This window comes from Cygnus olor, chromosome 5 (assembly GCF_009769625.2).
Source record: "Cygnus olor isolate bCygOlo1 chromosome 5, bCygOlo1.pri.v2, whole genome shotgun sequence".
In the NCBI taxonomy this organism is placed as follows: domain Eukaryota; kingdom Metazoa; phylum Chordata; class Aves; order Anseriformes; family Anatidae; genus Cygnus; species Cygnus olor.
This window is the reverse complement of record NC_049173.1, coordinates 27881916-27899400: the sequence shown is the minus strand read 5'-3', so window position 1 is coordinate 27899400 and position 17485 is coordinate 27881916. Positions and strand designations below refer to the sequence as shown.

The 17485-nt window shown below is 43.9% G+C and overlaps 1 protein-coding gene across 10 annotated transcripts in view; it reads right to left on the bottom strand.

Moving 5' to 3' along the window:
- The window catches only part of BRSK2 (BR serine/threonine kinase 2), a 319520-nt gene that overhangs the window by 97419 nt on the left and 204616 nt on the right, over positions 1-17485 (bottom strand). For all 10 annotated transcript variants that reach the window (XM_040559843.1, XM_040559842.1, XM_040559845.1 and 7 more), the window contains 2 exons: positions 12038-12178; positions 1950-2066 (listed from right to left, as the gene is read on the bottom strand). In XM_040559843.1, the coding sequence (XP_040415777.1) occupies positions 1950-2066; positions 12038-12178 (258 nt within the window). The remainder of the gene's footprint in view (positions 1-1949; positions 2067-12037; positions 12179-17485) is intronic.

The window sequence follows — 17485 nt, the reverse complement described above, 5'->3', positions numbered from 1 at the left end:
TTGTGAACAGTGTGGCACACTGTTATATACTCCTCCCTTCCTTCCTCCCTTCACCCCCCAAACCGGATAGATCACAAGACACCAGTACCAGCCATGCTGGGCTCCATGCCAGGAGAATTAATGAAGTGGTGTAATAGCTCACATGGAGGCCTAGTGATTGGCACCACGCTTAAAATGCATCTGCAAGGCAGGAGATCATAGTGTTGCTGCTGTGTTCTGTTTATTACAGGCACGTCTCTTCCGTTCCATTGATTTCTTTATTAGCGCGTTTTAAGGCCGCATCGTGGGGGCTGGCTCTGCTTCAAGCATGGAGGCTTGAATTCCAGCACTGTTTATGGAAAGGAAATCTCCCTTTGAGATTCTAGACTTGGATGACAGAGCCCACTGCTAACAAGAACAGGAACCCTACCAAGAGGTTCCCAGGGAGTCTGAAAAATCCTGCAGGGCAATGTGAGACTGGGTTGGGTTTTATACTTCTGGTTGTTTTTTTCAAGGAAGGAAGGGAGAAAATGTTCTTTAAAGAGTAGAGAGGCTTTGTGGTAACTGCAGTGAGGACTTCATTTCTTAGTCTAGAGGGGAGGTTTGAAAGCAGCTGCAAGCAACAGATGTGCAGACTCATAGCTCCCTGCTTCTCATCTGCGCTGTTAAGAGGTCAAATCTTGCCTTGACACAGACAGGAAGGAACGGGTGCATCTCAGTGTTCTCATCAACCACCATTCGATCACATCATCAGCTTCAAACAATTTTGCGATCCATTATTCAAGACCTGGAAAGCAGAGCCGTACAGCTCAGGACTGAGAGGCAGTGGCTGCGCTGTGCAGGGAACCAGGACGGCTCCACGAATTGCCTCGCCTCAGGGCACAGACTGAAAAAACACAGACTGTAGCAGGCTGAGGATGGAGATGGGCTGCAGTCATCAAATTTACACTGCCAGGGGCCAAGAAGAGTAGATCTACACCGGAGGAGGTGCAAAGCTGCTGGTACTGCCTGCAACTCCAGTTGCTGAGCTCACGGCTATTACAAATTCAGACGCCACGAAAAGCTGGCGTAGTGGTGCCAGGCTGCAGCAGCTCGATGCAGCTGCTGCCCTGCCACAACTCACTGCAGCATTACAATGCACAGTCAACGTGGCATAGGGCCACGGCTGCGGGGGGGCTGTGGTCCTATGGGTGCCTGCAGTGTCCCTAGAGGTGATGGGGATCAGAGGGTATTGCCCCTCAAGAGCTAGCCCTGTCCCCAGCGAGGCACCAGGGCTTCAGTTGGCTGTTGGGCTTATTGCTGGCTCCCTTGGACATTCCTAGAAAGCTCCTGCTGGCAACCAAATTAACATGGAAGTGTTTTTATACTGCCCCTGCAGTATTCCTCCAAGCAGCCTCCTTTGTATCTGCATTCATGCCCTGCTTGTAATTGCAAAGGAGCCTCTGCTGCCTCCCTGTCAATCCTGGATGTGAGCCGAAATGAAGCAGAGTGGAGCACAAACAGGAAAAGCTGAAAGCAGGCAGCCTGAACGCAACACACAAATTCCATTTCAGATCTCATAGATTCATTTTTTTTCTACCCCCCAATATTTTTAAAGCCACTTCTTAAAACAGCTACCACTACTGCTTTAATTTCCCAAACATATGTCCAGTGAAAGCAAACAAGCCAGCATAGGCAGATGAGTCCAAACTTGAAAGCTTTGATTTTTATATCCACATATGACATCTACAGAAGCCTACTTTTCACTGTGAAACACTTAAAAAAAAAAAAAAACACAAAAAACCAACAACAACAAAAACACTTCTTTTAGCTAACTTATACACTACATACATTTTATCAATTTACTAACTTCCTAGGAAATAATGAGTCACAGTGTAAGCTTGCAGGTCTTCCTCAACCCCCCTGCTATTGACAACTTTTATGCCTGGAATCCACCACTGATTATTTGCAATATGTTCTGAGACACTCACCCACAACTGGTTTCTAACAAGCTGTCCCCAACCTGCAGCGATGCCATTCCGAAGTCTGCTATCCGGATGTTGTTCTTTTCATCCAGCAGTAGGTTTTCTGGTTTTAAGTCCCTGTGGCTGCAAAGAAAGGATAAAAATGTGAGTTAAATTATCCCTGACAGCTTTCCCACTCCAAGACTTGTTTTTTTATCCAGTATAGCATCCAACCTATTATATTTTAATTGATTTCATTCTTTTTCTCTCCCAGATAGGAGAACACACATATCCAAGATCCAATCTTTGCAATACTCTATCTCCCAAATGCCCACTCCTGATGAATGCAAGGCTTGAGACTGCACTGCCCTGATAGGAAATGAATATCTGCACCTTCCAACAATATCAAGATAATTTGAGGGAGGAACTGAGGGAAATCAGGAAATTTTCAGTTTGGATTTAGAGCTGATGTATTCCATCAAATGCCAACTCCTTAAGGTAGGAGTGAACATCATCAGTGTATTCTGTCAACAACAGGAAACAGGATTAGTGATATCTAGAGGAGAAAAAGCAGACTTGTTAAAGCTGCTGCAGAAAGACCCTATTAGGAATTGTTTACATAGGGATATGGCTTTGAAATCATTTCGGGCAGCTAGTTCTGATGGAGAAACCCCTTGAGCCCAGCACTGCTTATAACTGAGGGTGTCAGCACTGCGAAGGAAGAGAGAGGATTGCCTCCTTTCAAGCAAAGCTCAATTTTCTTATTATTTGGCAACATGGGAACAGCCAGGCAGCCACGCTGCTGTAACATGGTAAACATGTAAAGCAGGATGGCAACTCCTGCTTTAAATCAAAGCAATTGCATATTGCCTAATTTATTAATTTCCATTACCCAGAGCCAACACCACCATGCACCCGTCTGCTTCTTAGAACTCAAGTACTTTTGCACAACTGTTACATTTACTTGATTTTATATGCACAGAGAAAAACGTTGTACAAAATTTGTGATGATTTTGCTTTTTTTGCCTTTTATTTGCAACTCTTCGAGAGTCACAGAGATGAGAGAAGCACTTCAGGCAAGCTGGAGAAGCAGCTCTTCTCTTGTTTTTGTTTATGAGAAGGCAAAATGTCCGTCTTTGATGTTTTGCTTGATAAAAGGTGCAAATCGGAGAAAACTCTTCCAACGCAGAGCAGCGAGTTCAGGTACTCAGTTTTAACACAAACCTGTTGGAAACGGCTGATTGACAACACGTGTGTCAGGCAAACAACAGCCATTTGCTACAATGGTTTGGTAAAACAGCTGCCTGCCCAGAAAGTGAACTCTGCAGAAGACCCAGCATTAGCACAGCCTAGTGCAGCGACACCAGTAGCAGAGCTCTGCCCTATCTTTATGCCATTTTCTCTTCACCTCTAATTACATCCTCTAGCACTGCCCATGCACACAAGTGTAACTCTACCCCTAAACACCTGTAAAGGCGGTCAGTCTGTATCCTCTCAGAGGAACATACGGAGCATGACAATGCCTTGGAAATGATCTCTTATCTGAACAGAAGTCTGGAATGATCAATCAGAGACAACTTGTAAATAATGCAGGCCAGCTCTATGCAAAACCAGAGCATGCTGTAATAGGACACTTGGCGAGTGTAACGGATAGAGCTAAAGGAGGCTTCCAGCAAAATAGCACATGTTCCAAACAGATACCGGCCATTTACCTTATCACTGAGTCCTAGGATTGCTCTTCCCTTCCTTTTTTAAAGAGCATAAAACTTGGTCTCCAGTCTTGCATAAACATGATGAACCCTGCATGTTAATGCTGTCTTGTTAATCATGAGCAAACAATCTGGTAAATAACTAAGCGGCATGATTCAGATTTGTGAATATTTTCATCTGAAAAAGCAAAAGGTACTCTATAAAATCTCTCTTTCTTATAGAAATCAAAGTTTCAAGGTACCTGGGGAGAGAAGACTCATCCATCATGCAACAAATACCAAGACAGCCATAACTACTTGACAAAAAAAGTTGGGGATGAGTGACAATGAAATGTTTCAGGACTGGGAATGACCAGTTAGTGGTCAGGAAAAGAGGCCCTGAATGCCCTTGCCAAGGACAGCAGTCCTGGACAAAGGCAGCATTTGGCGACACCTGCCAAATCTGAACATGCTCCAGCCCCTGCAGTGAAAAGGACAGAAGAGCCCACCGTCCTAAGGCAAGCTTGGAAAACCGGACACTAATGAGACGGTGGTGTGTGATTTAATCTTTCCTCCAGCAGACATCCTGGGCAGCTCTCATCTCACAACTGGTTTCACTAATTGGGTGCTGGGAAGACCTCATCTGACCAGGGGGACGCACAGAAGTTCTCTGGTCTGAGTACTAGGGCCCAGTGGCAAGTAGCAATTCCCTGTAAAGTGAGCGGTGCTTGCCTGATGCTATGAAACAAGAAACCTCCCCATAGTGCAAGCTGAGTGTGTGACCTTTGCTTTGTGCGGCTTTTTAAATGGTTTTGGTTGTTTTCCAGTCTTGGTGACCGCTCCTAGCCAAATGCTGAACAGACGCATGGTGTGGATGCTGAGGGTGCTGCTGTCCATGCCTGTTAGCCTGCAAGGAGCAGCACTTGCTGATACTGTAGATGTGATGTTCATTCTATAGCAGGCATCCCGCTGCCTGCCTAAAAAGATTGCAATTCTTTGCTCATCCTAAAATCGTACAGCTTTATTTAGAGAGAAGGAAGAGCATTTGAAGGAATGTCTGTTCACCATGGCTGGAGCGAGTCTCCTCAGTGCTGGTGGCCCTGCTCATTGCCTGGTCAGCTCTCAGCCTGCTAGCTGGTAAGGTCAGTAAGGATGCCAACTAACTAATGCCAGTCATATCGACAGTTTCTTTAGGAACAATACTAATGAAAAACTGAAGCTCCTCTAACGTGGCAAATAATTTTTATTTTTGGAGAGCCGCGGGAAGAGAGAGAGGATAGAGGATGCCTTCATCCACACTCCAGATGTGAAGTAAGCTCCACCTCGCTGTGCTGTGCAATGCTTTGTCCTGAAGAGTCAGCCTACCTGGGCTGATGGAGCTCTTTGGATAGAGGTCCTGGCCCACCTCACAGAGACCATTTTGGAAGCCTTACATTGGACCTCAGGATCGGTGGGACTAGGATGGTTGGATAATGTGTGTGGAAGGAAATCTGGAGTGGCATCAGCCCTTAAAGTTTTGGTTTTTAGTCTCTAGACTCTCGCCAAAATAAAACCAAGGAAAATTACCATCTTTTCTCTACAGCCCACACAGCAGAGGGGAGAGCGTGGACTCTGACAAGAATTGAAATGTTTCCTTCTGACTAGGCGCTGAAATACCTGAAATTGCAGCTCTCTGACCCTCCCCATCCCTCCTTTAACACAGTCCCTAGTGTCAGGCATGGATGGTGAGCACAGGAACCCATGGCAGCCCTGAGCATTTTTTGTTGTGGCAGCACTCCTCTCGGGATCAGGGTGCCAATGGGATCAGGCAGTGCTTGCACATTCAACCACAGGAGAATTTTATGCCCCAGACGGAATTTTTCTTCTAGCTGGGACATTCCCCTGCTATCTATCTTTGGACCATTTTGAATTTGAGGAGCATCTTGGGGATGGTATTGAGGCCAGGAGCCTGCACCAGAGTGGCAGAAGCAGCATCCCTGCCACTGGGAATGAGACCTCCTCTCCGCATTTGCATTTCCCATCTCTGCACTGCCAGCTTTCCAAAGGCCAGAAGGAAGGGAGAGGAACATATGGGAATAGGGAAGGCTTGTTATAATTTACCTAAGAGCCCAGCCACCCGGACGGCCTCATGCATTCATATTTGGAAAGAATTCTCTTGTGCCAAAACAAAACAAAACACAAAAATCCCACTGTATATGGTAATTACTTGGCGTTAATGGAACATTGCAGAGTAAACGCCTTTACTTTGGTCCCTTTCCAGCTGATCTCTCTGGCTCTCCATGTCTTCTATGACTGCATCAACTCCTCTTTTTGCAGGTGAACAGAGGACTCGTTACCCCTTTCATTGTTCTAAAGGTGGTAAAGCTATGGGGGCTTCAGCACATGGCTGGGAAATAAGAATAGAAGAAAGCAGCTCCTTTAGTGACAAACAGGCAAACTTTCCTCTTGAGTCCTGCGTATGCTGAGAAGGCACACAAAAGGAAATGCAGCCCTGCAGGAGAAGTCAGTGTGCCCCTGACCCAGGGTGGCCACAGAGTGCCCAGAGCTCCTCGCCCAAGACAACGGAGCGGGAAGTCAGCTCCACCAGCCTGCATGCAGCAGGCTTTTGAAGGGAGAGCCTGTGAGTGAAAGGGAGCCACTGAACACGCCATGACAGGGAAAGTACACACTGCTCTCGGCATCATCCCTCTTTTACATAATGCAACAAAAGCTTTACAGTTCCCTTGCAGCACAAGATGAGGAGAGGGGGAGAGAGAAAGAGAGATTTCTGAAAAAATGGTCCTGTGGAAATTGGCACAGATCTCATAGGTGGTGCAGAGAAAATGAAAGGCACGCACATGCATTAACGTGTTCCAGCTTCCCACTCACACGCTGGCCAAGCTTCCTTTCTGGTCGCTCCCAGTGATGCTATTCAGCTTCCTTCACTCACCTCTCCAGTCTGTCCTCCTGCTCTGGGGATATCCCCGTAGCTGTACTGCAGGCAGTCACAGCACACTTAAAAAAGAGAAGTAAAACAACCACCTTCTCCCCATCACCTAGGGTTGGCAGAAGATTTCTGGTATAGAGACAGATTCGAGATCTTGGATTCAAAGAAACTATGTCACTTCGCACGAGATGATGAACTAACCCATTATTTTAAAGTGATTTTTGAGCTGAAACGTTCATATCAGTTTCCATGACAACTCGTTGTAGGTCACAGATTTCTAACCCAAGAAACCTCCTAATTGGAGTAGTTGCAGGTCATTTGTACTAATCAAATTGTTGGCTACTTTGCAAATGCTTTTCTTACTGACCCCAAACTCCCAGAAGGGCACGACCACAGAATAATTGTTCTGCAGTATCCTCTTAAAAGTGCTTAGCACAAGCCTGATGTGATGCAAATAATTTACCAGTAATAATTAATAGTATGAGAAGCAGTATTTTTAATTTTCATGAGCAGAAAAAGCCTTTCATCTTATTTTCTCTTGCTTCTGCAAATGAGATCCAAACGTGTAACTTGCATCTACCTACAGAGGAATCTTCGTTTAGAGTCATGGTTGCTATGCTCAAATTTAGGTATTTTTTTTCACAGAATCCTGCAGAACAAGTAAATATAGTTATAGCTAGGAAAAAGGACAACATCTATAAACATATCAGGAGACCTGAAAAAGGGCTTGAATGCCTGAAACCCTGTCTGCTTTTTATACAATTATTTCCACTGATCTTTTAAAATATATTACCCCTCCTTGAAAACGGAGCCTCAAAACATATACTCATGTATTCCAAAGCCAGAGCCGACTGTCAGGTCTCATCACTACAAATGTACTTGCCAAAGACTGTTACCTGGTTATGCTTACAATAAGACTATGCCATTTTTGAGTTTCCAGTGGCTTACGTAAAGAAATAAACTTACAAAAATACACGTCCTCTGACTTTAGCTGAGCTGGTAATTTTGCCTGTAACATTGCAGCTGCTGTACTTGATGTTTTTTCTCCAGTTTCCTGTACAAGGAAAACATGAAGATTCCTCACTGTTTGGAGTGAGTCTCAACCATAGACCTGCAGCTCCTAGATTCAGGCAATGACTGGCAAATCTCAGCACTCAACAGTAGAAAAAGGCACCTTTTGAATTTGATAGTCTGAAAGAAAACTTCAAAATCTAAGGGCTCAAGGACCCCAGGAAGAAATAACAGAAACCAACGTTATTAAGTTTTGTGATTTCTAACACAGTGTCACATCTAGAGGCCCTGTGTCATGATTTCAAAGTGTCCAGCTGCAGTAATCTTAATTATTCAGCAGACCATCTCTGCACAACAGTGTAGCATCCTCCTTCTAAAAGAAGCAAGGCAAAGCTGGAATCACTAGGAGGGTGGGACTATCTAACAGAAAAGGTTTCTCATGGCACCTGGCATTCCTCGGCTTTCTCTGCTTCTTGAAGACATTCCAGGTTTCTTCCTAAAAGCGTGCTTCCTTTATTGACAGTGCTCTGCAGCTCCTGCCTGCAGTAATATACCAGAGATTTTGGCACTACCGCTGTGAAATCTTGAAGTGCTATTTTATAAGGAGCCATTTCCCCTCCTGCACCAATGGGAAGAACACCAGGCGAAGCCAAACAAAGCTCTTATTCATTGCCTTAGCCCCCTAAGTCACACACCCCCATGCGTACGCAGGCACACACAGACACACTCCAGCGAGAGCCTTGTGCGTACTCAAGCAGGCACAGCCCCAGGCAATGAAAGGAGAAAGGGCCCTCATAATTGCCATTTATCAATATTCATAAAGAACCTGCCTTAACCCCCCTTGTGCATACTCGGGGAAAAAAAAAAGAAGAAAAAAAACACAACACAAAATGAAACCCAACCAAAATAAAAATAAAATGAAATAATAATCTTGCTGCTCATTACCGCAGGGGATTTCCTCTCAATGTCACCACTGCCCTGTGCAGTAATTGGCATTATCTGTTATCTCTGAAGCCATAATAAGGTTTGCCACGGGGCATTTTCTGTAATCATATTTTTATTTGTCAGCTTGTGAGATACAGGCACTGAATATGAGCTTGACCAAAGCACAAACCCAACGCACAAAATCCGGCCGCGGCCAATCCCGGCGTTTGGCGGTGATGTCACCCACAGCCAATGCGGCACCCGCCAGCTCCCCCTGCCCCGCGCCCACCTCCTCCGCGCTGCAGCATTCCCTTGCTGCACCTAACAGCCTCTTCCCGAGGAAAGCAAGAATTTGAGACCTACCCCAGTACATGCTCCTCTACTGCTTTTTGCAGAAAATATAGGCAGTGCTCAATTAGCTGAGAGCTCTGGATGCAGGCTATGCAAAAGGGCTATTGATTTGGGGCATCCAGCTGAGACAACTTACAGGTCCTGACATAAGAGAGTAGGCACCCAGCATTTGGTAGCCTAGGAAAAAATTATTAGCTACATCCAGAGAAAACCTCCCGAGCTAGAAAGGTCTGACACCAATGCCCAAGGGACCCCAGGTTCCTCTGCCATTTCTTGTACCACCTCTGAGCATGCCTGCACTGTGTGCTGCAGCACAGAGCCCTCGGAGCTCGCTGAGTTGGGAGCAGAAGCAGTGATGCTGCATCACTGAGCTCACCGATCTGCTTGCTAGCTCGGGCAAAGCACCAAGGTAACACACACACACTGTTTGCAGGATGCCACGTAATACCTTGGCACAGCACTATCTGTTTTGTTTTTAAATGGGTGCTATGCCACCCATGGAAGCCCTGAGAGAACCCTCCAGCAGGTTACCTGAGAGCTTCCCCCCATGGCCAAATGCACCACGAAACTCCATAAGTAACTGCACCTCAGAGTGAGCTACCTCAAATCTTTGTCCCCAGTTTCCACTAAACAGAGTAACAGAAAGCTCCTGCATTTTTTTAAAACAACATCCAAACACACTGAAGCTCCAAGTCTATTTTGCTTCTTTGTCTGAACTGCTTGTTTGGAGACACCTTCTCAGACACAGGTGATCTCTCCACAGAGAAGCAGAAGTCTTTTATTGACGGGAGCACTGGGGAATCCTTTCTGATTCTTTGATCCAGGAATTCTAACGCATCAATACATTTTGAGCAGGGAAAGCTGAATGTGGTTACTTACTGCAGTAAAAGTAAGCCATGGATATTTCTGTGTTTTGGGAGGTAATGGAAGACAATCAGATGATGATATGGGTCTGGGGACACCAGGCTATCAATCTATCCTGCCAGTGGGTTACAGGCACCCACGTTTAGTCATTAACCAAAGCAGAAGCCTTCATTTTTCAATGTGGTCATAACTGGATAACCTGGCTGATGAGATGATTTGTCATTTCACTGCCCCACGACAGGACAAGGTCAGGCTTCATTGCTTAGGAAAGCACATTAACTTTTTTACTCACACACACGCACACAAATACATTTATGCATGCTCTGATTTTCAAAAAGGGTTTAATGACAACTGTTCAGAATATCACCCAGATCCTAGCATAACACAGACCACACAAGACTCAGAGTGACCGGCAGGGAAGGAGAGCTTATGATTTACTGCTAGCTTATTCAGCACTAGATGCTAGTCGAGTGGGAGTTGGGAAGGAGACAGGGGATTTACTTCTAAACAAGACTACTGCCCACAATCCAATATATTTAATAGAGGAAAATGGACTCCTCAAGAGAGACGTGCACTCTGCCTTGGAAATTCCACATCCCCTTAAACCTCCAGAAGTGCTTGTCTGTCGTGGTGACAGCCTTACCGTGATCCTCGCTCAGTTTATTAAAGTCAGACACGTCAAGAGGTACCCAACACAAGCCCAAAGGACTAGCGTGTATGTGTATATACATATGCTTTCTGAGAAACTTCTATCCCAACTGTGAATCACATTTCTCTGGCATATTCATTCGAAAGAGCAAAATTACTTTTCTTCAGTTGTAGTTAAACATATTTTGAGTGTTCTTGGATTGGGTATCTAAGTGTTAAGCCAAGTAGGGAACAGAAACACCTATGTATACAAACCACTGCCCGGTCAGAATACATAAAAAGTTACACTTGTACAGCCTACGAAGGATTGTATTGATTATGAGAAGGTCATGATCCCTCAAACCAGTTGATTAGCAGGGAGGAAAAATTGTGGAATTCATAGAACAAAACTCCTCCAAGGTATCTGCCAACAGAGAAAACTTAGATCCTCTAGTCAGGGCAAACAACCTGCTCTCAGTTTCTCTGGAAATTTCTCTGGCTATTATAAACCTGCCTGTGCCAGGTAGGCATCGTCCTCAGGACGTTCCCACCCAGACCTACTGTCTTTGGACTGCTGCTTCCACTAACCGTATACTCTTCTTAATATGTCCTCTAGAAAGGCTCTTATTTCCCTTTCCATTTATTAGAAATATGCTCTCTTTCAAATTAATATTGCATGTTGACTTGAGTCAGAGACATAAAGGGAGCAGGCTAAAAGACCGAGTGAAATATTTAGGCATCCATTTTTGCTGCAGCCATTTGTGCTGCAGACATCTGGGTTGGGAGTTCGCCGCACAAAACTGGGGGTACAGAAATCACTGTATGGTTACCGAGAGGCAGCCACATGGTGATTATGCAAATCCTTCTGCTGCAATATCTAACAGCAGCCCTTGGCCTCCTGGAGAGGGTAGGTCTGTGGCTGGCTGTGGCTATGGAGAAGCAGCCACGCAAACATAATGTAAATGGTATCCCCCAGCCAATCTAACTGGGGGGAGCTACATTTCTCAGAAATAAGCAGGTCAGCAGCTGCACAGAAACTTCGTGCTCAGACTGATCATAACAACTTAATTTCAGTATAATTTAAATTACCTAAACTTGCTGAAGATGAAGTGGAAACTAGTCCAATGTAAACCACCACCTGAATGCACAGGTTAAACCATACTCTATGGTTAAATCGACTGATGGAGCTAGTTAATATCAATTGCAGTCAGATCAAGGAAGTTCTTCCCTACTGGAAAGGAAATCAAAGGCAAAAATGACTCAAATGCCCAGAAGGGACTCAGTCAAAGTTGCCAAAAGCCAGCGGGCTTCCAAAAACTGAAGGATGCCATAAAATGACTTGTCTGTATTGGTAACTGTCCCAAGTTTCTTCAGGGATTCGTTTTGAAATACTGTTTGTAATTCTCAGTTATTAGCAAGTGCCACCATGAATGATGGAAATTAAACAGCTTTTCCCTGACGGTTTTGGTTTTCCTGGTTAAAGCATTCCCTGTGAATGAATTCTCTTCCAGTGAGAAATGAAGGACAATGTACTCCATGAAAGGTCTCTCTCTCACTGGTGCAGTCTCACCGACAGCCACGTATTTAAAATATGCCAGCACTTAATGCCTTTAGAGCTTTACAACATCAGTTATTTAATAGTAAATAAAAGTGTCAAGAAATAAGATGCCTTTAACATGTGCTTTTATGAACAGGTAACACCTGCTGGAAATGGCTGTACTCACCATATTGAATGACTATGGCAGAAGTCTAAAGCAGAGATGATTTGTCGGAAGAACTTCCTGGCTTCTTTTGGTGTCAATCTTCCCTTTTTTACAAGATAGTCAAAGAGCTCCCCACCTGACACGTGTTCTAGCACCAAATACCTAGAAAAAGACAAAGCCAGGATTTTGTAAGCAAGCTATCATACAGCCTCTCTCACACACACACAGTTATATAAACACCTCTATTTACACATGGCCAAGGAGAACACTTCTGGAAAGAACAGTAGAAGACGATTAAAATTTTAAAATCAGGGGAGAGTAATATTTTTAACACAGGTGCCCCTGCAGATTAACAGGGGTTCTGCAAACTTTAGACAAGCGAATTATTTGAAACTAATCAGCCTTTCATTGATTTGTTGGATTTGGTGTTTCATAGTCTAGTGAGAGATAATGTGGAAGCCAAAAATGACCCAAGAAACCAGGAGGGGAAGAAGAGAATAATCAGGTATAAGCTGATGTGCTTATACCTACTGTGGAGTGAGGCTGCATACTAGGAAGGCGCAGGTCCCCTAACCGAGGTGACAGTTCCTTTATAAAACAGCCTTGGCAAAGCTGCGCTCACATACTGCTCTGTCTTAGACACCTGGGAACCAGACAGATGTCAACAAACTAGAGGGAGTTCAGGAAAAAAAAAGGTGAATAGTTTAAATTATGAGAAAAGATCAAAAGAACTACATGTGTGCAGCCTCAATAAAGGGCTTCAGCTCTTGCTGCTGAACAGCAGTTATTTGCTGGAGCAGCTGTTCCCCCCCAACTCACATGTTAAGAACTGAGTGAATAAATGTGGCACAACAGGGGCCTAGGAGCAAGAGAGGAAAACCCCAGTCCTCACATAGCACTCTTAACAATCGAAGAGAGAAAAGTGAAATCTTTGGGAAGGAAAGCACTTGCCATGGATGGACCATCTTCCTGTTGTAAGCAGGTGTAATGAAAGGCAGCCAAGCAGAAGAAAACTTATAAAAAATAAAATAAATTTAATAAAACATATTAAAACAAATCTCTAGAGATGTTGCGTAATAGTGGAAAGGAAATAGTTTCCCTAAGGGAGTGGCACAAACACCATCAACCGAAACATTTAAAAATAAATTAGATATAATCTGGACTAAACTGTAGACTTCTATTGGCGAGAGGATTGTTTGAAACCTCCATGGACTTCTTCCATCTCCACTGCTGCTCTGAGCTCTCCTGTCTCCTTGCCTGATTGCCCAGCATATACTATTCTAACACAGAATGAAAAATTATGCAGTGAGATTATTTGGTTTTATTGCTCAGGGTCTGGAATGACAATGATAAACAACAAATGATTTTTTAAAACTGAAAATTCACTTTTGTTCTTTGTCTCAAGCAGCTCAGCTGGCTTTTATGCCCTTCAGCTTTGTAAGAGGGGCAGAACCACACTCCCCCTTCACTGCCTAGCTCCTCTGAAGGCAGTTTCAGGGCTTCGTGGCCAGGCAGGCGATTGGAAAGGTGACTTCTGTAAGGCAATAAAGCAATGGGGCTTTCAAACCTTTGGCAGTTTGTTTGAGAGCCATCACTGGAAAACTTGCAAACAAGAATTGGAGTTTTTTTCCAAATTTGGAGTGTGTGTCTCTGTTCTTATACCAACAAGGCTCAGGGTGGTCAGCACAACAGATCGGGCTGGTCAGTATGTGCAGTATGATCCCCATCTCTCGAGGCTTTGCTGTACAGCAAAGTAGTTTTATTTCTGGTATTAATCCAACTCTTCAAATTTCAGAGGACAATGACAAAATTAATCCAGGATACTGTCTTTCTGTACCTCAAGCAATGTAATCTTCAAGGAAATCTCTGGAATGGAAGAGGGAATAGTTCATAAACTTGGGGGCTTAATTATTCCTGTTTTCAGAGTTTCCAAAAAGATGGAATAGGAGAAGGAGTACAAGCTAGTCTGAGGAAAGTAAAATTGGCTTAATAATAATGGCATTAGCCTTCAAGTTGCAGAAGTGGGACCTGAGCTCCAGTTTCAGCAGCAGCTCCTGTGCATCAGCCACGTTTCATATCCCAGCCAGAAAAAGAGACAGCATTTCGTGGAGCCCCAGAGCCATCTGAGCACTTCCCTTTCTTACACAAATGCAGCAGAGAATGCAGCAAGGGACGGGCATTAACACTGTCTTGACAGTTAGGTGAGTAGGATGGAAGCACAAAAATGTGAACAATGAAATGAATTTCTAAATTTTAGGGAATCATAACTATATTTTCAGCGTTTTTTAACAAGATAGAAACAATTCTAAAAATATGGCAGTATTGACAATTTTTCATTAAAATGAGTAAAAAAGAGAAAAATCTCGATTCAAAAATCACTTTTTGAATATCTGGATTACCTTCTCTCCTGGAAGAGATAGGTACTGGCCAGACTGTCTGCTGAGTACACCCTGATAATATGGAGACCACCTTTCCTTTGCATTATGTTTTTTCAGCAAGACATTGAAACACTCAGAAGAAAGCTGACATGCAGTAGCCATGGGCACTGTGCTGTCCACAAATTCAAGTCCCAGTCCTCGCTTTCCAAATCCTAGCTAACAGACACTGTCCTACGAGGGTTTGCTATATAATTCATTCTCCCTCTCATACTAGAGACAGATTTGGCTAAATATCCCATATGGCAGACCCAAACCTGGCACAGAATCAATCCTAAAATTCTTCTTGACAGCTCCTTCTCTCACTGTGCCCAGCAGAAGCTGGATACGGCAGTGCATCTTGCCCCCAAAATTCAAATAGCTGTTTTCTTCTCCTGGGAGGAATTTTATGAAGATGATTGCAGTTACAGGCATACAGAAAACCCTCTCCACTGGTTTCAAATGCACAGTTTTGGAAAATTACAGACCCAGCATTTCTGTCACCCACAGCAGGAACTGCAAAGCAATTTATTTTCATCAACTTCATCTTATTAAAAACACTCAACAAAAATGCACTGACATGTTGTACGAAAAATAAAACAAATTGAAAGACAGGGAGCATTTACAAGGTTATTCATTTCTGCTTGCCACCCAGAAGCACCAGATATAATAATGCAAGTGAACAGGGGAGAACATCTGAAAAAGATTTGTGCCTATGACAAGCTAAGGGACATAGAGAAGCACAGCGACGATGTATCCTGATCTGACAAAGCCCCTAACGTGACAGGAGTTAGAAGGACGACAAACACATTCCCTAGTGGTCAAGCGCAAGAAATAAATGCTGCAGGGATTGTTCCACAAGTACGATGTGGTTATGTTGCATCCAGCATTTCTGAGCTCAGATTTGCAGCTGGTCACCCGCCAACCCTATTCCCTCCAGTACAACTGTGTTATGGTTTTTTTTTTTTAGGATAGCCCCCAACTAGGAGATTTTTGATTAAACAAGGACACCATTCAGCACCTGCCTCCATCTCGGTGCCAGCCAAGGTTTTGCTGGCACGTGATGGGGCACAGTAGCAGTCAGTACACATGCTATTTCCAAACAGGCCAGCGAGGGGGGTTTCAACATTTTCAAGTGTTGCACCAGTTCTAACCACCACCATGCAGCTTACCCAATCCCCACTAAATACTACGTATACATATTTCTGTCTCTCTCTCTATTTTTATGTGAATAACTCCATAAAGGAAAAACATACACATTCTGAAAGGCTTTCAAGCCAAACAGAAAGAACAAATGAAAGAAAGAGCATCATGCCAGAGGCTGGAAAATAAGGCGTACAGACACAAAATCTTTCCTGAATCTGTGGCACAGAAGAGAATCCAGATCTCCTGAGTCCACACCAGTGACTAAAATCCTTTACTTGTGTAAAGTGCTATGGGATTGGAAGCATGCCAGTGCCAGCTCTTGGAGGACCTAGGAAAAGGTAAATAGCATAGAGCCTGAAGGAGAGAAAACACTAAGAAGTATTTTCCTGTGTCTCTCCTTCCCTTTTTATCTTTCCCAGATACAACATGCTCTCATCTCACTCTACTACTGTTTTTTCCCTTTTTTCAGAGCAAGGGAACGAATTCTAAAAACCCAGAAGAGTTGCCAGCACTACACTCCTATTACATTAGAAGATGAAAAGTGACTTACAGGTGAAGGAAGTGTTTTTCAAATCCTGCCTACGTAAGACTGATGGCATCAGTCTTCCCACTGTAAAAATGGAACAAGCCCTGCTCTGTAATTGCCATCGCAAGGAAGGCTCAAGGAAAGGCAAGGCTGGCAGCAGGCACCCCACCTGCAGGGATAATACAGAGAGGGGCCACATTAGGACAAAAGACTCCATAAGAGCACTTAGCTCTCACCTCTTGGATGCTCCAGGCACACACCAGCTCTTCTAATCCTTGCATTTCACATGAGACAACCGTTGCGAGCATTACCTCCTGTTCTTTACAGTCACTCAGTATCTGAGCTGGGCTTCGTCCCTGTTGTCTCTTGCCCCTTCTACCTGATGCTGTCCCCACCAGCTTCCTCTCTGCTTGCTAGGACTGGAAAAGTGAGAAACCAACAGGCTTCTGCAGCTTGATATGAAGCCTTTTGCACATGGTGTTAAAAATAAATTCTCAGTCAAGGCTTTTCCTCACTAGATAATATTCTTTAAGAGGTTGCAAAAGTTTTTGCAGGCCATAGCTTGCTTTCATAAGGACACCAAGGCACAAGGCTTGCATGGTATTTCTTCATGCCCCTGCTACAAGCCAAGACATGAAACAAAACATCTCTGGTGAAGTTTCTGAGCTTCAAGGAGACAACACTGGTTTTTCAAGACAAAGAAGCTAAATGCTTAATGCAAGAATGGTTTCACTGCTGGAGGGGAGCTGAGAGATTGCATGCAGCTGTGTTTCATCTATTCCCTTTGCAATCTTTCCATCTGCATCGCAGCATCACCACCTCCCCAGTAAAAGCTAGTAAGTTCCTAACCTCAGATGACCCACTACACACCAAATCAGAAGCATGCACACAGCTTAGAAAAGTAATAACCCTAGACTATTTTCTTTCTTTTTCCCTTTCTTTCTTTTCTCATTCTTCCTGTTTCACTTTATTTACTCTTTCAGGGACCCAAACAGTAAACAAATAATAACAGAAACCAAACGGTACTGCAAAGGAGGGACGATTTCTGCATGTAAAAAAGATGGAGTAGCCAAGATGAATATAAAGAAATGGCCTTAAACCACCTTTGCATCTCTCAGATTCTGGTTGTATCAGGAACCAGCAGAGACCTCACAGAAATTCTTCCTCATATCTGATCTAAACCTCCCCTTGTGCAATTTGAGGCTGTTAAATGTTAAAAATTCTTGTCTAATTTTAGCTAGATAACTTCTATATTGATTGATTTATCATCTTCTCTTTCATTTTGATATATTCTTGCCCTACTACTAGCAAATTCAAAATACATATAGGATCATCACTGCAATATCATTTTCTTAGCTTTCCACTTCGACCACTCCTTCCATG